Raw genomic sequence first — 23,659 nt, 5'->3', positions numbered from 1 at the left:
TGGTTTATCTTTGGACTTGTTGAGGATGGTTGAACAAGAGGAAAAGCAAATCCTACCTCACAAAGAATCAGTAGAAATTGTGAGCTTGGAAGAAGGAAAAGAGGTGAAAATTGGAATTGAGATTTCCGAGAAGACAAGACGAGACCTCATTGAATTACTCCAAGAATTCAAAGATGTCTTCGCATGGTTATACCAGGATATGCCCGGATTGAGTGCTGACATTGTAGTGCATCGCCTACCCATAAAAGAGGATTGCAAACCAGTTCAACAGAAGCTCAGAAGGATGAGGCCGGATATTGTGCTCAAAATAAAAGAGGAGGTTAAGAAACAGTTTGATGCTGGGTTTTTACAGGAGATCAAATATTCTGAATGGGTAGCCAACATCGTTCCAGTCCCTAAAAAGATGGAAAATTACGAATGTGCGTGGATTACAGGGATTTGAACAAGGTGAGTCCAAAGGACAATTTCCCATTGCCACATATTGATACGTTGGTGGATAATACGGTGGGATTTTTGCTATTTTCTTTTATGGATGGGTTCTCAGGATATAATCAGATAAAGATGCATCCGAAAGATATGGGAAAGACTACGTTCATTACTTTGTGGGGAACATTTTGCTATAAGGTGATGCCATTCCGATTAAAGAATGCAGGAGCAACATATCAGAGAGCCATGGTAGCCTTGTTCCACGACATGATGCATAAAAAGATTGAGGTTTATGTTGATGATATGATTGCCAAATCCAGAACAGAGGAGGAACATGTGCAGGACCTGAGAAAATTGTTCTTAAGATTAAGGAAGTTCCAACTCAAGCTTAATCCGACAAAATGCACTTTTGGAGCCAGGTCAGGAAAGTTGTTAGGCTTTGTAGTCAGTAAAAAAGGAATCGAGATTGATCCAGACAAAGTCAAGGCAATACGGGATTTATCGCCACCACGTACCCAGAAAGAAGTTCGAGGCTTCTTAGGAAGATTGAATTACATTGCTCGGTTCATTTCACAGTTGACTGAGAAATGTGATCCTATATTTCGCTTATTGAAGAAACATAATCTCGATGTCTGGAATGAAGAATGCCAGAAAGCCTTTGAGAAGATAAAGCAATACTTATCTAACACTCCAGTGCTGTCACCACCTAGCCTAGACAAACCCTTGATTTTGTATTTAACGGTGTTCGACAACTCTATGGGATGCGTACTGGGTCAACATGATGCGACTAGAAAGAAGGAAAAGGCGATTTACTATCTCAGCAAAAAATTCATTGATTGTGAGATGAGATATTCGCCTATCGAAAAATTGTGTTGCGCCTTAATTTGGACGACCAAAAGGTTGAGGCAATACTTACTCTATCATACGACTTGGCTAATCTCAAAATTAGACCCTTTGAAGTAGATGATGGAGTCGACAGCATTGAATGGAAGAATGGCTAGATGGCAAATCCTGCTCTCTGAGTTTGATATAGTATATCTGAGTCAGAAGGCCATCAAGGGGAGTGCAATAGCAGATTTCTTGGCTAGCAGAGCTTTGGAAGATTATGAACCTTTGGACTTTTATTTCCTGAATGAAGATTTGATGTATGTGGCAAATGCTGAAGAGGATCCCCAAGAAAATCACTCTTGGAGATTAAACTTTGATGGAGCATCGAATGCACTAGGCAATGGGATTGGGGCAATCCTGGTGTCTCCGAATGGAGATTATCATCCTTTCACCAGTAAATTAGACTTTGATAGCACTAATAACATGGCTGAGTATGAAGCCTGCATCATGGGTATACGGGCAACCATAGAGAGGAAAATCAAGACATTAGAGGTGTACGGAGACTCAACATTGGTAATATACCAGCTAAGAGGGGAATGGGAGACAAGAGACCCTAAATTGATTCATTATCGGAGATTGGTTTTGGAATTGATCGAAGAGTTTGACAACATTACCTTTTGTTATCTCCCACGGGAAGAAAATCAGATGGCTGATACTCTTGCTACTTTAGCTTCCATGATTAAAGTCAATCAGTTAGAGGACATGAAGCCCATTCAAATTAGTATTTATGAGATCCCAGCCCACTGTTACAGCATTGAAGAAGTGGAGAATGATAATCGTCCCTGGTACCAAGATATATTGCAATATGTGAAGAATCGCGAATATCCTGATTAGGCAACAGAGAATGATAAGAGGACATTGAGGAGACTAGCTATTGACTATGTCTTAGATGGGGAGATCTTATACAAAAGGGGAAAGGATCGAGTACTGTTGAGATGCGTGGACGCTGTAGAGGCTAAAGAAATTTTAGAAGAAGTCCATGAAGGTGTTTGTGGAACGCACGCTAATGGATTCACCATGGCTAGACAAATTATGAGATTCAGGTATTAATGGACCACCATGGAAGGAGATTGCATCAATCATGCCAAGAAATGCCATAAATGCAAAATTTATGGGGATAAAATGCACGCGCCTCCTTCTCCTCTTCATGTTATGACTTCTCCATGGCCTTTCTCCATGTGGGGTATGGACGTCATTGGACCAATATCACCGAAGGCTTCTAATGGACATCGTTTCATTTTTGTGGTTATTGACTACATCACTAAGTGGGTAGAGGCAGCCTCATATGCTAATGTCACGAAGTCAGCAGTCAGTAAGTTTTTGAAGAAGGAGATCATATGTCGATATGGAATGCCAGAAAGAATCATATCTGACAATGCGTTGAATCTGAATAACAGCACAATAGCGGAAATCTGCGATCATTTCAACATTAGACACCATAATTCATCACCATATCGCCCAAAAATGAATGGTGCAGTGGAAGCAGCGAATAAAAATATCAAGAAAATCGTGGCGAAAATGGCTAAAACTTACAAAGATTGGCATGAGAAGTTACCTTTCGCTCTTCTCGCTTACCGAACATCCATCAGGACTTCTACTGGGGCAACACATTTTTCGTTGGTTTATGGAATGGAGGCAGTTTTACCCATTGAAGTTGAAATTCCTTCTCTCCGAGTTTTGGCATAGTTAAAAGTGGATGAGGCCGAATGGATCCAATCTCGGTATGATCAACTGAACCTGATTGAAGAGAAAAGATTAAAAGCCATTCGTCATGGCCAAATGTATCAGAAGCGAATGATGCGAGCTTATAATAAGAAGGTTCGTCCCAGAGAATTTCATGAAGGGGATTTGGTTTTGAAAAAGATCCTCCCTTTACAAAAGGATTTCAGAGGGAAATGGATGCCAAATTGGGAAGGACCTTATGTCGTGAAAAAGGCTTTTTCTGGAGGTGCTTTGATTTTGAGTGAAATGGATGGCGAAAATCTTCCGAATCCTGTAAATTCAGACTCGGTTAAGAAATATTTCACTTGAAGGAAGAGAGGAATCAAAGTGAAAACCCGCAAAGGGCGCTCTGATTTCCAAAAAAAAAGAGGAGAGGCTAAGGTGAAAACCCGAAAAGGGCACCTTGAGACCAAAGGGGGTTTGAGTTGAAAACACGAAAAGGGCGGCTCAAACATGGTCAGATTGGGGCATATGATGATCTTGCTTCACTTAAGTCAATAAGGATATACGACGTCTTGATGGATCGACAGAGTACTGTGGATCCCCTAAACACATGGTTCTTGGCTTGCACGGAGAAGTTCAAGCGGCGATATCCAAAGCACCTAGTCTCCATAATATTTGTACCAAATTTGTTGGTTCTTGTAAAACCCTCATTCTTTGTTGTTCTTGAATACTTTTTCTTTTCAGGACACTTACTATCAATAAATTCTTGAATTAATTCATCTCTTACAAAGTATTTTTGATTTTTGTGCAAGCATGTCACATTAGAACAATGATTGATGGACTAATAAACTTTCACAAAAGAAGTTTTGTATATTACTTTGGGAATTTCTAAATAATTTAGTAACCTGAAACAAAGCTATTATTTAGAACACCCAAGTTCAAAGTTTAAAGAGCCTAAGAAGGAAAAGTCCAAATTAAGACTGCTTTTTCAGATTTGGTTGTCTAAATGTCGAATGAGACAGCAAGAAGTCTTGATGGGGTTGGAAGAAGTCCCCTATAGAAAGGAAGCTTCTCATTTGGGCATGAATATTTGGTAGGACACCCTGAGAGTGGTGAACAAATTTCATAATTCGTATCCTTGAATTACGATCGGAGAAGATTGAGAAGACTCAAAATTTTCCTACTCTTAAGTCGCGGTGGAAGGAATATGGTACAAATGCTACGTCTTACAGGGGTAAGCTTTGAAGTACACAACGGGGGGCAATTTGATTAAGTATTTCTTCGAAGATATCAGCCAAGAAAAAGGCGTCCGCAACAAAACCTTATTAAACTTTGAGAAATGATAATTCGTGAAAAATGACATTCTACATTCATTCATGCATGCTTAGATAGGAGCATCGAATTTATTTTGATCATAACATCCTAATCACTAGGCATAATTAAGTTCATAGATTTTTACAGGTCATAAGAACAGATTAGTGGTCGGGATCCTATCTCCCTGAAGATGCAGTGGAGCGAATTAAAATCTCAGATCTTATCTCTCTGAAGTTGTAGAGAGTAGATCACATCTAGTCTTATCTCCTTGAAGTTGCAGTGGAGCAGACTAAGTAAGCAAGTCTTATCCTCCTAAAGTTGCAGTGAGGCAGACTGAAGATGACAAATCTTATCTCCCTGAAGTTGCAGTGGAGCAGATTAAAGCCGACAATCCTATCTCTCTAAAGTTGCAGTGGAGCGGATTAAAATCTCAGATCTTATCTCTCTGAAGTTACAGAGAGCAGATCGCATCTAGTTTTATCTCCCTGAAGTTGCAGTGGAGCAAACTAATGGAGCAGATTAAAACCGACAATCCTATCTCCCTGAAATTGTGGTGGAGCGGATTAAAGTCTCAGATCTTATCTTTCTAAAGTTGCAGAGAGCAGATCACATCTAGTCTTATCTCCCTGAAGTTGCAGTGGAGCAGACTAAGTAAGCAAATCTTATCCTTCCGGAGTTGCAGTGAGGTAGACTGAAGATGGCAAATCTTATCTCCTTGAAGTTGCAGTGGAGCAGATTAAAGCCGACAATTCTGTCTCCCTGAAGTCGCACTTGAGCGGATTAAAATCTCAGATCTTATCTCTCTGAAGTTGCAGAGAGCAGATCGCGTCTAGTCTTGTCTCCCTGAAGTTGTAGTGGAGCAGACTAAGTAAGCAAATCTTATCTCCCTAAGCAGTAGTGGAGCAGATCGAAGATGGCAGATTTTATCTCCCTGTGGTTACATTGGAGTACATTGAAGCTAGTAATTCTACTTCCCTGGGCAACAGTGGAATAGATTGAAGATTGTAAGTCTTATTTCCCTAAAGTTGCAGTGGAATAGACTAATGTAACAAATCTGATCCTCCTGGAATTTTAGTGAGGTAGACTGAAGATGGCAAATCTTATCTCCCTGAAGATGCAGTGGAGTAGATTGAAGCACTAGTTCCTGTACCCCTGAAGATGCAGTAGGAAGGAATGAGGCTACTTGAAGAAGAAGAGTACCAAGATCCGGCAAGACCGGGCAAAAATCGGGCGTTTTAAAGTCTTTTCTCCGTTCCCGTTACACAACAACAAGCAAAGAGGGGCAACTGTAATACCCGATTTTTTGCCCCGGGTACAAATTATAAACGGGCCCAAATGAAACTGCCCAATTACAACAAAATGGGGGCCAAACCAAAATAAAACATAGGCCCAATGTGCGGTGGCCCATAATCGCCAGAAACCCTAGGGTTTCTAATCTTCAACAGCGCCGCAACTCCAATCTTGGCCGAATCTCCATGGATTCACCTGCATAGCAAGAAAAAACGAAAATGGAAAGGGAATAAAAAATATTTGTAAATCAAATCAAGAACAGATTTCTTTCTTTCTTTAGATTTATTTCACACGGCTATAAGAGGCCATTGAACACACTATAACAAAGGCCGATTTCAAAAACAAAAAAAAAGACTGGTACTTTCGCAATACAGAGAATAAATCGATCAAAAAAGGTTGAAGCTTGTTTTTTGTTGTTATATTTAGTCTTTTTTTGTATATTTTTATTTTACATACGAATAAACAAATAACATGAGAGAAGGAAACTACCCTTTTGCTTCTAAAACGCCGTAAGATATTCCGAGGATCATCTCCGATGACAGACGACTAGAAACCGAAAAGTTTCTAGGGTTTTTCTAGTGTTTTTTTCTTGATTTTGAAGGATTTAAGCCTAGATTTGGGCATACGGGAGTCGAGAAGGCTAAAAGGGAATTTTTTCTTTTTTCGGCCACTATAGACGGTGGTGCCGGAACCGAAGATCGGCGGCCGACGAAAGGCCGATAACAGACTGATGGCCGGAAAACCAAGAGGCTTAGAGTGTTTTTTTTTTAGAGTTTGGGTTTTTTTTTAAAATGTGTTTTGAAATGAAGTTTTGTTTTAATTTTGGCTTAAATAGCCAATTGAAAACGGCGCCATTTTGAGGGGAGGATCCGCGCGTCGACCCGACCCGGACCCAGGATCCGCGTGTTTTTATGCGGAGGGGTAAATTGCACTTTTAGCCCCTCTGCCTTTTTATATATTTCCAATTAAGTACTTTTGACTTTTTTTAATTCGGCCTTTAATTTATTTTAAATTCCAATTAAATCCTTTTGAACGGCGTCGTTTTAGAGGAGAAGGGAAAATTGCCCTTCCAGCCCCTCTATGTAATTCACGCGTTCAATTTGGTCTTCTAGACTTTATTTATTTGCAGATTCACCCCTTTTTTTTACTTGCGACCCAATTTAGTCCTTTTTCCATATTTTTCTAAAAATCAGTATTTCTGATAATTTTTTTTTGAAATTATTATTATTATATATATAAATATGTTTCTATTGTATGTATTTATACCTTAAAAACTAATATTTTTCGTATATTTATAGACACATGTTTTATTTAATTAATTTTGATATTATTTTAATTATTTTAAACTTATATATTTTTATGGGTACATGTATACATTTTTTTTTATTTCAATCATTTGTCTATTAATTTAGGTTTACATATTTTTTTTATCTTGCCCATTTATTTGATATTTTGCATGCCATTATTTTCTTTATTTGTTCATATATTTGCATTATTTCTATGCTATCGTAGTATTTATTATTGCATTATATATTTAATGTAGCATAACATTACATTTTTTTACTCGATTTTTAAAATCAAACTTTTTCAAAATGGGGATAATGCTTGTATTTAGGATTTTCAAGAAAATTGAGCCCTAACGTATTGGGTTCTGATTTTCTTCGTTAAATCTAACATTCGAGCATTCTTCTTTAATCAAAAATAAGAGTTCATTATTGGGAGTTCAACACGTTGTGTCCTAACGTATTGGATGTGACGCATTGATTTCTCAAAATGAAGATTTTTCCTAAAAAATAATAAAGGAAATATTCCGAGTTTGGGATTTTAAAGGAATTGTGCCCTAACGTATTGGGCCGCGATTTCTTAAATCTTGGATAAATGGATATTCTTTTAATTTTTTTTATACGAGTATTCTGACCTAATTCATTTTGGAGGAAATTAGAATGTTGTGCCCTAACGCATTGGGTGTGGCATTTTTGCTTCTCTAAATTGAGAAGGGTCTTAATACGTAACGTTTAAAGTTTTTTTAAAAGATTATATTTTTTCCGACCTTAAGACACTAATTAATTAATTAGGTACCAATTTTGGGCGTTACGAGGGTGCTAATCCTTCCTTGTACGTAACTGACTCCCAGACCCGTTTTTTTTAAAAAACTCGTAGACCAAAGCCATTTTTTTAGGTGATCCAATCACACCTCAATAAAAGATTGGTGGCGACTCCCAATTTTCATTTTTTAAAGTCGACAACCTAAAATTTTTGTTTTTTCAAAAAAATGGTTTCGACAGGTAAAATACCAACTTTAACTCAAAATTTATCATGACTCCATTTTCCAATTTCTCACTTTGCAACTCCTTCATCATATGTCCTTGACATATTCATTCATATCAAGACATATTTCAACAATTTCTGGTCAATAAGTAATGAACATGCAGATATTCAAAGTTCGTATTTTGCTTACTTCAGTTGAATAGTTCCGTATCGATTAACTTTTATTCTTCCGATGGGTCTTTGTAAAAGTATTCAATAAATAAGTCCAAAAATAGATAACACTTATAAGAGCTAATCAGATACAAAATAAATGTGTCAGGTTACTCGTCCGGGCTAAACCAGTGACAACATAGAAAAATAGCCTGGCCAGGGCTATGTATACAAGTAAGGTTACCAATGTAGGCTAAACCTTTAAAATGACAACAGATTACCAGTCCAGACTAAATCTGAGTCACATGTATATCCGAGTCCGCAACACATCTAGAGCTTGGTTCTGAACAGAAATTCAGACATAAATCTCATGTATGAAACTTTTACTCGATCCGTTAGAATTATTTAAGAAATTAGTACTTTTCGCATGAATCAATTTCATTTCCACAGTGTTAAATATACACAAATATATATCATTAATATCATTTAATAACAAATCGTAACCAATGATAACAATATGAACTCACCTGACAAAACGATAACGCTTTGGATATCAGGGATTATTCGGCAAATTTTCCATTTTCGCCTAAATCACAACTTGATCTATATAATAGTTAAGATTCCAAATATCAATATCAATCTCATAACAATACTCAAATTCATACACATAATTCTTTAGTATCATTTTCCACAATTTCCCTGAACTTTTACATTTTATTCAATTTAGTCTTAAAAATTAAACTTATCATAACTTCCAAATTTGGAATCCAAACTTTAAACCAATTTCAAATAAATTCAATTATAGCCACCTATTATCAAAAACTTCAGAAATTACAAAAAAATTTGAAGATATTAACAATTTAGTCCTTAAGTTCAAAATTAACAAAAACACTTTATAAAATTGTCCTTAACCGATTCATAGTTTCCAAATCTACCAATTTATATAAAAAAAAAATCTAAGATTCATCAATGGCAAGTTTTATAATCTTTAACAGTTTTGAAATCGAAAATATGGATTAGTTGGACCTAGTTGCAATAATATCAAAAATATAAAAAAATACAAGAAACGTGAATAAAAATAGCTTACACGCATGACTTAAAAGTTTGAAGCAATTCGGCCATGGCTTCTTTTGCTCTTTCTTCCTTCAAACGATGAGAAACAAAATGAGGTGGGGAAGATGAAAAAATGTTTTTAATTATTTTAACATATGTTATTTTAATTTTTTTTATTTAATTGATAAAACACATGTTAATTTAAACCATAACCAACCGTCTCACTTTCTTAAAAAGTGGTTAATTATCACTTCAATCCCTTGAAAAAATTTAATTAACTCCTTGATCAACTAAAATTTCATAAAAAAATCATGTTTTTATGATTTCATTCTTTTTCTTTAACTAACTATCAAATCAGTAAAATTTTTGAACCAAACTTCAATACACCTATTTAGTAACTCGTAAATATTTATAATAAATATTTATGAGCCTGATTTACAAAAACGAGGTCCCAAAATCTCATTTTCCAAAACCACTTAACTTTCGAGACAACCCACTTATTCTTAACTAATTATCCAATTAAATAAAAATTGTCAGATAAAATGCACTATATCAAGATGCTTAACTTGTAAATATTAAATAATAATTTTTAGATACTCACTCATCGAAATTATGGTGTAGAAACCATTATTTCTAACACCACTAAAAAATGGGTTGTTACAGTGCATCCCCCTCTTGACTACCCCGTTCACGTCTCGAAGGCATAACGTAAATCGAATACTATGCAAAAAGTAGAGAAAACATACTAGAAGTGGGTAGTAGGAAGTGATCCAAGGCTTAACTAAGTATAATTTCCTATAGGGCATTGTGTTCCCAATTCTTACCCCATAAGACAATTTATAAAACAAAGAACACGAAAAGGTAAAACATGCAATATCAAGTAATATTGTCAGATAAGATAGTCTTCAGCATTACAAAATCCACTACCTCTTATGTTTAAAAAAGCCTAGCTTTGATACCACCAATTGGGACACCCCAAACCTGACCAGGATGGACCGACCCGAATCTGAAGCAACACAATAGCCATTTAAGCGACTCTCCAGCTCAAGACCGCCCAAAACACACCCCAACCTTATAACACCTTAATTCTAACTAATTAACTATCTAATTTTAATGCAGAAGCGATTTTGTGAACCATTTTTAAACTATTTCTAATTATTTAACTTTAAGGGTATTTTGATTATTTTACCATCTAAAGTTAGACACTTACGTTTTTAGTTCTAAATTATTACCAACCTTCTTTTAGTCAATTTATGGAAGCCTTAAAAATTTTAGCTTTAATCGAGTTCATTTACTAAGTCTAATTATCATTTTATTAATAAGAAGTAAAACGTAAATTTTTTAAGCTTTTAATACATTACCCAAAATACTATCTAAGAATATTTCTACCAAATTCTAACACTCACCAGTCGATATTATCGAGTTTCCCTATCGTTAAAGGCTTCAATTAATCTAATAAAGTTTTAGGACTAAATTATAATTTAAACAAACTAGGATACTAAATTACAAAATCTAAAAAAAATTAGACACAAAAGAACCAAACAATCATGTCCAGTGCCCGTGTGTCCTTAAATGCCCGTGTTTGAATCGTAAAAAACTTTCAGGATGTTCGTACACACCCATGTCAAATTTTCACATGTCTGTGTGTGACCACCACTAGCCTCCACACACCCATGTCCCATTTCAACATGCTCGTGTTCAACCACCAACACGCCCATGTGCAGATCACTGTAGTTTTTTTTTCTCAAAATTTTTTTAAATCACCCAAATCATACTTAGCAACCATAAATTATATCACACAAGCTATATACTTAGCCACAAGCATTCCACTCACTAGCAAGCTATAATTAAACTATGTTAGTATAAAATACACGATTCAAACACCATGTTTTCAATCACCATATGAACTCTCATCAACATACCATAAACCACACAACAATTAAGCTTCAAAATCAAGCATTAAAGTAATTATAACATCACCAAAATAAAAGTCCAATGTCCATTACAATTGAATTAAAACTAGTCCCAATAAGTGCCACAATGCCCCCTATTGTTTCTAAAAAAGAATTCCTAAGCTACTACCGAGCCTCAAATCCGGTTAGCATTATCCTCATCTTGGTGTGAAGCTTTAACAGAGACAAAATATGCATTAGAAACTAACATTAACATCAAGAAAGTCAAAATCTCATAAACTATACGGATCTAAATCGTTTCTCTAATGTACTTTACCAAAATTGCATAATTAAGCTGAAACATAAATTTCATCAACTAAACGACCTTCTCAGCACCACAAACCACTTCTAAACTTCATTCCCAACCTATTAACATTAAATCTAAGTGTTAATTTCATCTATTAAATAGTTTAAAATTTTTCGAAAAATCAACTCATCTTCTTGATTAAAAATGAATTTATCAAAATTGATCAACCAAACAAGTTTGATATATTATTTTATAATTAAAAATCTCTTAATAAACATATTTTGAGCTTAGAAATCCATTAAAACTTGGATTCCATCTCAAAATCATGGATTCACCATTGTTGAGTTCCATGTTCAAGAAAGAAGAAATCAAAACTAAAAAATCCATTTTAATAAACTTAAATAGCAAATAGTGATTTAAAACAACTAAAAAAAGAACTTAGAATTAAGAATTAACTTCAATTGATCTCAAATCATCAATTTAGAAGATTGAATCAAGATCCTTGAACAAATTTCGGATGACTTTTGCTCAACTTTGGAAAACTTTTATGGAGATTTTTTAGAGAATTTTGAGAGAGTAAAAGTTTAGATCTATTCTCTGATATGTGGTCTATGAAAACGAGCAAAAAACATGAGAGAAAAAGCTCTTAATTTAGGCGAAAATGGTCTGCAAAGTGAGGTAGTTGAAGTGTTTTTAAAACTAAAAACCCCACCTGATTTTCAAAAATTGGGGAAATTGCCATTAGTCCACTCCCTTATTTCCCTTGTTTTACAAAATACTCCTTTCCCTCCAAAATTCCAAAAATAAGGATAATTTGCTATAAAACCACTCTTACATTTCCCTTATTTTGCAAAATTGTCCTATTTAGTTAATATTTTAAATTCTCTCAATTAAACCGCCATTTTAATTTATTTTTCAATTCTAATTAAACCCAGAATATCTATTTTACCCAAAAATCATTTAAAACTATAAAATTAATTTTTCTAAAAATATTTTTATTTTATAAAATATTATTTACCGATTTTTTTAAATGAAATTAAGCTAACTAAATTTTAAAAAATCACTATAAACTCAATTAACTCCTAATTTTCACTCGAAACTCAGTAAACTTACTCGAAACTATTAGACCTATTTTCAGGGCCTTACAATACCCCATCCTGTCCAACCTTTCTTGACATACTAAGGGAAGATTCTTCCCTTTCTTTTTGGTCAACATACCATACTTATGAGGACATGATTCCCTTTTCACTCCCTTGTCCCCCTAACTTGTCATTCTCTTCAACCTTACCATGAGTGGTGTTAATGGAACCTAGACATATTTGACAACACCCACTTTCTTCCATCTTTTCATTCTTCCCCTCTCATTGCCGCAATGCCCTAAACCTCCTCCCAATTCTCTTATTTTCTTTCCTTTGGTTTAGCCATCAACCACCCAATTTCTCTCTAATTCCTCCTCACCTCCACTGTGCTTTGGTTTTGAACCACCTTCACCACCACTGAACCTCCATTGCACTGGGCTTTTCTTCTTTTTGTTCCACCACTACTTTTAACTCCACCCTTCACACCGTGACAACCACCACTTGCCATCGCGAAACATCACCCTTTTTCTTTATTTTTTCTCTTCTCCTTTCTCTTTCTTTAATCTAGTGACCGAAACCCTCCTCCTTTCATTCTCCTTCGTCGGATGGCCACCTTCATCACCTGACCACCGTCAGATTCTTGCCTCCGACATCGAACCACGACTGACGGTTGTGTTTCCTTATCTTTTCTTCTTCGTTTTCAACCTACATCATATCTTTAGTAAATAAAATTTTGCATTATTTATTTCACTTAGTTTCTTAAATTGTAAGTTTTTATTTCTGAAACTTACTCTTAATCAACCCCCTTTTTAGATAGTTCAATTTTTTCGGATCGAAAACAAGACAAACCAATGACCTTTCCATTTCAACCGAGATAGTGTAATTACAAGGGTTTATTGAGAACCACTCTTCCCTCATTTTTTCTCTCTTAACTGAATATTCATAAGGGTCATAGTGTATTTATCTCTCATGTAATATTTAGTTACAATATCTCTTTGAAGGGTCGGTCGATATTAAACTGGGAAATCGTTAAACTCATGAAAGGAATTACGATTCTTAATTCATAAAGGTAGGTGTCAAATGGGAGATTCATTTAAGAAAATTATCTCTTATGATGATCATGGTAATCTTTAAATAAGGACTACCGTTTGAGTGATTAGGTAATCTAATTGTTAGATCCAAGTGTGAGCATTCTTAGTGAGTTGTTACACATCAGATCTACGATTAGGTATGGGTTTTAACAGTAAAAAACTAAGTCTATGTTTTATATTGATAAAAATGTTATTATTTAAATTATATTTGTTTGATGAGGATACTTTATGTGTCCATTAAGAGAGATAAAACACATCATTATGGATTATGACAAGTAAGTGATTCCAAACCGTATATATTGTGAAAAGCATGTTCTGTGATATTGATGATTATTATTGATTTGAAAAGCATGTAAATCTCATTTTCATGTTATGTGACCTTATGTCAATGTGATTTTTGCACGTTTTATAAAAGGTGAAATTTTGGTACCATGTGTACATATATGATTTGCATGTTCAATATGCCTATGTGGTTCTTAGTGATTTTGGCCATATCACATGCATGGGGTGGGATATGTGAAAGGTGGAAGTTATTGGTAATTTATATGCAATTTTGGTGGCTTTTCCACAATTTTGATTATTGGCAGTTTATCTGCACTATTGTGACATTGTTCACAATTTAGTGTGTTATTGGATGGACAAGTTTTGGGGAACACGATTATAGTGTGTTGTAGAGCTGGGTATGACCATTTTCCTAAAATCTGCATCATTTTATGAAATGTGCATATACATGATCATGCATCGTATAAGTATGAAATATTGTGTTATATAATTATCATGATTGTATAACGTATATGTTCATAAGTATGTGATTGAGCTTATGTTAAGCTCACACTGGCCTTGGAAAGCTCACCCCATTAGTGTTCTATACCTTTCAGGTAACACTTAGACATAGGACTTGGATTCGGCATTCGGTGGAGCCTCTTAGATGATTTTATCTTATGGTTATTTATTGGATTTTAAAACTATTTAGACTTTGGACTTTACTTTTGTTTTGGGTTGTGATTTTTTTTTATAACTTTAGAACTATCATGCATGCATAAAAATTATGGGATTTCAATTATTTTTAATTATGGAATCTATCTAAATTAATTACGTTTTTACTCGATTTTTAAATAAAATAATAAATAACAAATTTTCTAAATACCTTTGTGAAAATCCGCTGCGAAGTTCTTTATAATTTATTTTTAGAACTATAATGCAAATTTCTTTGTTTTAAAGAACTTTAAATTACATTACTATAAAAATGAGTTTTTTTCAAATAAATATTCTAATAAGTACTTTTCAAAGAAACAAAATCAATCAATCTTTAAAATTTAAGTTTTTACAAAAAAACTCCAACCTAAATATTTTCAAGAAGTAATTATTTTTGAGTGTCAACAATATAACCTTCAGGATTCAGCTATAATGTCTAGGTCGAGTTTGGGGTGTTACATTTCGTGGTATCAAAGCCCAGATCAAAACTCGAATTGTGTATTTTAAATGGGTCTACATGCATATTTTAAAAGAGTTTTAGAAAAGCCTTTTTGTATTGAATTTAAGGATTTAAAACTCTAAAAATCCAACACTCCGAAGCTGATCCAAGATAAGTGTTCTTTTTTACTTAAACTTTAGATTATGAAACCATAAATTTAAGATGATATACTTTTAGATAGTGAGACTCTAATTGAAAACAGTAAAGTGATAACATAAAATTTGTTTCTAAAAATTGTTAGATAAAATTCATAAAATTTAGCGATAAGCGAAATGAAAACCCGAGGTATGCAGACTCGTGGTATGTGATTTCGAGGAGCGCAACATCTAATAGCTCAAGATTAGTCATTAGCTTTTCATGGACTTGTGTCTGACCCTGAGACAAATTACATCGTTAATGCGTCTACTGCTAAAGGAAAAAATTAAGATGTAACACCCCAAACCCGAGCTAGACGTTATGGCCGTATCTGGTGTGTCACATTGAAGTGTCTTTCAAAATTTAAACTTATTGACAAAACTCATTACTTAAGTTTGGAAACCTCTTTAGTAATGTTTGCCGGAACACTTATACAAATGTTTGCCTTATTAACCGTTATTATTATACTAGTTAATTTAAAACACGGAAGCATTTGAAAACTCTAACGTTTAAAGTTTGTGTCTTTGAAAATCCTAATTATTTTTAGAATTCGTTTTCACCTAACTAGCAGTATAAACTATGTAAGGAAAGCCCACTTAAAGTTTAAAAAAAACCAAATTAAAGGCCTTATTACAAAACAAAACCAAACTTATAATTTAAAGTAAAATAAAAGCAAATGTAACAGCAACAGTAGTGTGGCCACCTCCGAGTCCCTCCCAGCATCGAATCGTCTACGGCTGAGGATTACCTGCACAGTTAAGAGGAGAGGGTGAGTTTACGAAACTCAATGTGTAATCCCCTATCAATCAAACAGTAAACAACATACAGTAGCAGTTTGGACCTGGGCCCTATTTAGTGACAGTACAGTGAGGGCCTTAGCCCAATTAGTAGCAATGTGGGCCTTAACACAATACAGTATCATTATAGTACAGAAAATACAACCCATCCCAGTCCAACCAACACACCACTCTGTACCACCAACACACCATGTAGCGATAAAATCGACCCACCCAGCCAACACACCAATATCACAGTAAAACTGCCAGTAATAGAATCGCAGCAAAGCTGCCAATAATAGTATACGTCGCAAAGCCACCAGTAGGTTCACAGTCGTCTTGGGTGACCCGTGCAACCTTATCAGTACAGTACACTTCCTTCAAATATAACAACCCAACCGTATGCAATATGTCGTGACATAATATCATGCTCAATCATAGTCATACTTATCATAGGGCCATAACAGTCATTTTATCTATTCGCGGTATAAAGATCATTTTACCCTTAGGGGTATTTCGGTAATTTTACCCTTCGAGTGTATTTCGATAATTTTACCCTTCGAGGGTATTTCGATAATTTTACCTTTCGAGGGTATTTTGGTCATTTTACCCTTCAAGAGTATTTCGACAATTTTACCCTTCGAGGGTATTTCGATAACTTTACCCTTTGAGGGTATTTCGGTAATTTCTACCCTTCAAGGGTATTTCGATAATTTTACCCTTCAAGGGTATTTTAGTAATTTTACCCTTTGAGGGTATTTTTGTAATTTTACCCTTTGAGGGTATTTCAGTAATTTACCCTTCGAGGGTATTTCAGTAATTTTTCCCTTCGAGGGTATTTCAGTCATTTTATCCATGATTCGCATGTTGGGCTTACCACTCGAGCGTTCGCACGCCCGTGTGGTCTCAAACGCCATGTTTACGACCTTTCGAATTTTCGCCGATCTACGGTTGTAGTAGGGTGATTACACACTTGATTTTATTCACCAAGAACCCTCCCACGCCTTGGAAACATACGGTTGGCCAACAACCTCCAATTAATTACTTACACAGTTAAACCTGCAAATGAACACAAGTGATCACAATCTGATACTTACCACCACCTTTGATTGAGTGAAGAGGGAAATTCGCCTATCCAAAAGCAATCACAAACCTTCAACCCCTTGAATAATTCCTAAGCACCAACCGAAACCGATAAGCACTTAAACAATAGATAATAAAGTAACTTAATACTATCACCCTTACCAAACGCGAGAGAAACAAACTATGAAAAGCAAAACACACGACCGTCCTGTTAAGAAAGAAAGATTCGGCAACAAGAAAAAGAAAAGAATAGAAGAAGGCAGGGAAATATCAGAAGAGTAAATCGGCAGCAGTGTAATAGAATAATGAATGGTAGAGAGAATAGGTTCAAAGAACAACAGTAGGAGAAGAGTGTATTTGGCAAAAAAAGAGGAGAGAAATTGAAGGAAAGAAGAAAAGAAAAGATGAGGGAGAACAGTATATTCGGCCAAAAAAAAGAAAAATAGGTAAAAAGGAAAAGAGCAGTCAAAAGAAAACAAACCCGAGAGGTAACTTCAAGAACTAGGCAAAAATCGGCACAAACAAAAATATGAAATCCGATACTCACCAAAATCAAAACAAGCTGAGAGAGAAACTCCACAGAAGAACCAAAACTGAATACCTTTAGTGTTAAGAGACTAAATTCGGCACAACACCCTCCCCCAGTCGAATTCTCAATGCCTCAATTACCCCAAACGGCACAACTCTCCTCACTAAACAACTCATTGATTTTCTCTTAAAATCTCTCCCCTTATCCCTCCTTGATTTTCTCCACCCAATCACAATCCCATTATTCTCTCCATGATACACTCCTCCATTCAAATTCCACAACATTTCAGTCAAACTCCACAACCTTACTGCACAGGTGATAAAAATAAACACTCCTAGTGCAGCATAGGACTCGAACCTCAGACCTCAAGGGAACTTCACACGCCACCTTGCCACTATACCACAGTCTCGTTTTGTGACATAAAACCAACACTAATATTTATAAGGCCTACTTGCCTACGTCCAGATTCAATTAAGAGCAAAAATTAAAAATTCTTCAAAAGCCAAGACTTGAACCCAGGCTTCTCAAACACTCGCATACACACCCAAATCACTTAGCCATTAAAGAAAAATAACAATTTGTGACAAATCATACAAAAATTAGAGACTTAATTTTTTGGGGCGTTACAACTCCACCCCCTTAACGAAATTTCAGCCTCAAAATTTACCTGGTCAGAATAGGTGAGGGTATTGTTGCCGCATCGCCTCTTCGGGTTCCTACGTGGCTTCTTATGAACTATGATTACACCAAAGCACCTTGACTAGAGGAATAGATTTCTTCCTCAGTACTTTAACCTCATGGCCAAAATCTACACTGGTTCCTCCTCGAAGGTCAGATCTGGCCTGACCTCAATCTCCTCAATTGGTACTATGTGTGTGGAATTAGAGCGATAATGCCTTAACACGGAGACATGGAACACACCGTGAATCCGATCCAAATCTAGAGGCAACTCAAGCTGATATGCAACTGGTCCCACACGCTTCAGTATACGGTAAGGCCCAATGAACCTAAGGCTAAGCTTACCCTTCCGCTGAAACCTCAATATCCTTTTCCATGGGGAGACCTTGAGAAATACAAAGTCCCCCACAGAATACTCAATCTCTCAACGTTTAAGATATGCATAAGACTTCTACCTATCAAATGTTTCCTTCAACCGGTCTCGAATCATTTTTACCTTCTCTTCAGTATCAGAAACCAACTCTAGCCCCAAAGCTCGCCGCTTGCCCAACTCAGTCCAATAGGTGGGAGTACGACACCTACGACCATATAATGCTTCATATGATGCCATTTGAATACTAGACTTGATACGAGTCACAAAAGCCCAAATTCTTGAAGGCGAGGCCCAATAAGCAAATTCCCAGCCCAATCAAGAAATCCATCCATACTTAGTTGAAAATCAGGCCAAATTGTCAAAGTGGCCCAAGTTGTAAAGTTTTATTTTTATTTTTATTTATTTATTTACTTAGTTTAAATTTTTATGTAAATATTCAGTCCAAGAGTCCTAGATAAAATGACCTTTGACCGAATTTCCATATTAAAATAATTAGGAGTTTTTTTATTTTAGTTTTCTAATTAGATTAGGACTAGTTATAAGGCCTATTTAAAGGCATGGCTGTCCACCTTGTTAAACACTTATTATTATTATTAAAATTTCAGATTTGTTGAGAGCAGAATTTTCTTTGAGTTTTCTCCAAGATTTTTCTCTTGAGTTTTCTTTAGAAGTTGTTTTAACAATCTTGTGATTGTGGGAGCCATCTTCAACCTTCTTCTTGCCATTGATATTCTTTGGAGGGGAGATTAGAGCCGTTTGAAGGGAGTTGTGAGATCTTTCAAGATTTCAAGGCTTCTTAGGACTTATCTTTTAATTTCTTACTGTCAATTCTTTCTTTATTTCTACTTGTGCTAAATCATTATCTAATCTATTTTCTATTCTTATTGTGTTTTCAGCATTTTTCTATCTTAAGGAATCAGCCCAAAAATCCCCAATTTCTAGGGTTTTTCCATACTCTTTTTGGGTGAAATTAGATTGTCGAAATTTGGGGAAAACTATCTTGGTGTTCAATTGGGCAGAATCACAATCTCCTTGAGGGTTTCAAGAACCCTAACACTTATTTCTATTCTCAATTTGACTCTTTGCTGATTTGGGGATTTTATTTCAGATCTGAAAATTCAAAAATTTAATCTTTTAATTTTCTGTTTCGTTTCAGATCTAATTGTTTAGGGTTTTCGTAGGAGTTTCTTGTGACTTGGCAACTCGATCTTGGTCCGCGTGCAACCCCGTATCATTTGGTATCAGATTTTGGGTGTTTTGGGTGTTCTTGGTTGATTCCTAAACTGATCTCTATTTTTTAAATTACAAACAGCAGTTTTACCCAGAAAAATTTTCGAAAAAAATTCATTTGAGTGGGTAAATGTTTTCTGATTGATCTGAAATTTTACATACATATTTTTGGCACTGTTATTGAATATAAAAAAAATATTTCCCGCAAAAAAATAAGTCGAAAAATTCAAAAAATTGAAAAAAGACGAAATCCAATAAAAAATTAAAAAAATATTCAGCGGGTTGAATTTGGTGCCCAAATTTTCCAGATCAAAAATTCAATATTTGAATACATTCCAGATTTAATTTCGTGACTTTTGGAGATCGGGAACACCTCGAACGAAGTTGTCAAGTTCTCCGTAGTTTTTCGGGTTTTCTGTTTTCAGCAATTTTTATTGATTCTTAGCTATAGGTTTTCATTTGTTTGCTTTTTATTATCCTTTTAAAATATCTAACACCTTCTTGTTTCTTGTGTTAGTAGGATTTAAACGTGTGCACAATCCTTCCTCGGTGCAACACGAATCACTTGGTGTCTCGTCAGTTTTTGGCATCCTAGTGCAAATTAGGATTCTTTGGTAGTTTGGTTCACACTCTCTAATTGGTTGATATAAACTCTGATAAAGAACTCACAAGATTGAATTCGACCTCATTGAGAATTTGATTTTTCTTTTTGAGTGATTAATGGTGAGGTTTGCTAACTTTTATTTTTGAGTGTTGAGTGTTTATTTTTTACAGGTTTTGAAGATGTCTAAAGGTGATAATAATGATGCACTTATGAAAGTCCAACAACAGTTAGACAGACATACTGCTGCAATCACACAAATAAATGCTACACTTCAAGCATTGAATACTACTTTGAATGAGGTACGAGTGAATCAAAAACATCAATATCGAGATCCAATTAAGGAAGATAGGGATAACCAGCCCCATAGGTGCAACCCTCAACGTGTCCCTAGAATGGATGATGATTGTCATGATCATGGACAATCATCTTTGGCAAAACCAAAGAGCGAGTAGCAACGAGAACATCTCTTTCATACTCGCTGCCACGTACAAGGTAAGCTTTGTAGAGTTATTATTGATGGTGAAAGTTGCTCGAACATAGCCAGCACGACGATGGTGGAAAAGCTTTGCTTAACCACTACCAAGCATCCACAACCTTATCAACTACAAGGGCTTAGCAACGAAGGCCAATTTAGGGTCACTCAACAAGTGCGCATCGCCTTTTCTATCGGTAAGTATCAAGACGAAGTTGTGTGCGACGTAATGCCTATTCAAGCTTGCCATTTGTTGCTAGGAGAACCGTGGCAACTGGATCGAAAAGTCACTCACGATGGTCGTACCAATAGGTATTCTTTCAAGCATCAAGGAAAGAAACTCACCTTAGTGCCGCTCACTCTGGAACAAGTCCATGAGGACCAAATCAAACTGAAAAATTCTGTTAAAACAAGTGAGGAAAAAGAAAAAGAGAATGAAAAAGAGCAAAAAGAGATTGAGAGTGAAAAAGAAATTGAAGAAAGAAGAGAAAATGAATTAGAAAAAGAAACAAAAGAAAAAGACGTGGAAGGGGTAGTGAGGAATGTTTCCACTAACCAAGATATGAATTTTTCTTGTGTTGCTACTTTTCAGGTTCCCGAAAGATCGAAAGATAACTTTCAACTTCAATACCTCTCAAATGAAAGACGCTTTCATACGATCAACTTAGGCAAAGATGAAACCACACTACATGATCCCGAAGGTAAGCGAGGTAAGGAAATTTTAGAAACCGAGTCCAGTGCAGATTTGAAAATTATTGATAAAACTTTTGGTGACTTAGTTCTTAAAAGATCCCTCATTTTGATCCGATTAATTGTTACTCTTCGATTGTGGTTGATAAAGTCATTACGAAAAGAAGCGTGATTTGTTATTCTCTTGATTTACCTTGTGTAAAATCCTTGAATTTGTCCAAATCTGTTTTGGAGAATAAGGTAACGAAATTTTCCAAATTCGTTTTCAATTTATATTCGTGCCTTAAACAGTTTATGTGGTTGTACATGAAGTTTGAGTTCCATTTGACAAATGTTAACTCAACAACGAAGATTCGACTACACTATGCCCCCGATGAGCGAAGGTTTGTTTTAAATGAAAAAGGTAAAATCGACCCTCATTCTTCTGCTTATCGAGGTAAGATGCTTGAAACCTTTGAAACAGTTTTGTACTCCTCGGATAGTGATAAAGATCGTGTTGATGAACACTTAGATCGAAACGTGCTTGACTGTCCTATTTTATTTATTGATGATCTATCTGTTTTGATGGTTGATAAAAAGATTCTTGTTTTTGATAATGCATGTGTGAGTGAATCTATAGACCGTCGATTAATGCATGGTATGATTATGCAACTCTGTGAACCATGTGAATCTTTTCAAATACCTACTTGTGACGATTATGTTTACCATTTGATTTATTACTCGCAATTTATTCATGGTTTGTGGGAACAATGTGAGACGACTGAATGCCTTAAAACATGTCCATCTTTGTTTCAAATATTTGACAAGGCAGTGGTGAGTAAATTAGATTGTTTGCATGGTAATCTGAATCTGTCCATTCACATGCGTTATACCTGTTCTATTATGCTTATGATTGGACTACAAGCTTGTTTCCGTTGCTATTTACTATCTCATGGCTATTCTTTTCAGTGGACTCAATTGCCATTAGTCCCGTTCGATAGAGGAAAGTCGAGTTCATTTGATTTTTTAGATTCGAGGACGAATCTTTTTGAGGAAGGGGGGAATGATACGAGTCACAAAAGCCCAAATTCTTGAAAGCGAGGCCCAATAAGCAAATTCCCAGCCCAATCAAGAAATCCATCCATACTTAGTTGAAAATCAGGCCAAATTGTCAAAGTGGCCCAAGTTGTAAAGTTTTATTTTTATTTTTATTTTTTTATTTACTTAGTTTAAATTTTTATGTCAATATTCAGTCCAAGAGTCCTAGATAAAATGACCTTTGACCGAATTTCCATATTAAAATAATTAGGAGTTTTTTTATTTTAGTTTTCTAATTAGATTAGGACTAGTTATAAGGCCTATTTAAAGGCATGGCTGTCCACCTTGTTAAACACTTATTATTATTATTAAAATTTCAGATTTGTTGAGAGCAGAATTTTCTTTGAGTTTTCTCCAAGATTTTTCTCTTGAGTTTTCTTTAGAAGTTGTTTTAACAATCTTGTGATTGTGGGAGCCATCTTCAACCTTCTTCTTGCCATTGATATTCTTTGGAGGGGAGATTAGCCGTTTGAAGGGAGTTGTGAGATCTTTCAAGATTTCAAGGCTTCTTAGGACTTATCTTTTAATTTCTTACTGTCAATTCTTTCTTTATTTCTACTTGTGCTGAATCATTATCTAATCTATTTTCTATTCTTATTGTGTTTTCAGCATTTTTCTATCTTAAGGAATCAGCCCAAAAATCCCCAATTTCTAGGGTTTTTCCATACTCTTTTTGGGTGAAATTAGATTGTCGAAATTTGGGGAAAACTATCTTGGTGTTCAATTGGGCAGAATCACAATCTCCTTGAGGGTTTCAAGAACCCTAACACTTATTTCTATTCTCAATTTGATTCTTTGCTGATTTGGGGATTTTATTTCAGATCTGAAAATTCAAAAATTTAATCTTTTAATTTTCTGTTTCGTTTCAGATCTAATTGTTTAGGGTTTTCGTAGGAGTTTCTTGTGACTTGGCAACTCGATCTTGGTCCGCGCGCAACCCCGTATCAAGACTAGTAGCTATTATTATGCGAAAACTCTGCTAGCGGCAAATAATCTTCCTAGTTGCCTCGGAAATCCACTACACAACACCTTAACATATCCTCTAGAATTTGAATCACCCTTTCTGACAGACCATCAGTCTGGGGATGAAACACAGTACTAAAGTCCAGTCTTGT

General features: G+C 35.4%; 1 protein-coding gene across 1 annotated transcript; it reads left to right on the top strand.

Annotated features, from left to right (window-relative positions):
- Window positions 1-1,392: 1,392 nt before the first annotated feature.
- LOC121224533 (uncharacterized) lies at window positions 1,393-2,148 on the top strand. The gene is made up of 2 exons (XM_041107983.1): window positions 1,393-1,893; window positions 2,008-2,148. Exons 1-2 carry the CDS (start codon window positions 1,393-1,395, stop codon window positions 2,146-2,148), a joined length of 642 nt encoding a protein of 213 aa, XP_040963917.1.
- Window positions 2,149-23,659: the final 21,511 nt, after the last annotated feature.

This window comes from Gossypium hirsutum, chromosome D12, assembly GCF_007990345.1.
Source record: "Gossypium hirsutum isolate 1008001.06 chromosome D12, Gossypium_hirsutum_v2.1, whole genome shotgun sequence".
Taxonomy (NCBI): Eukaryota; Viridiplantae; Streptophyta; class Magnoliopsida; order Malvales; family Malvaceae; genus Gossypium; species Gossypium hirsutum.
The sequence above is the reverse complement of the archived record's forward strand: the minus strand, read 5'-3'. Positions and strand labels throughout refer to the sequence as shown.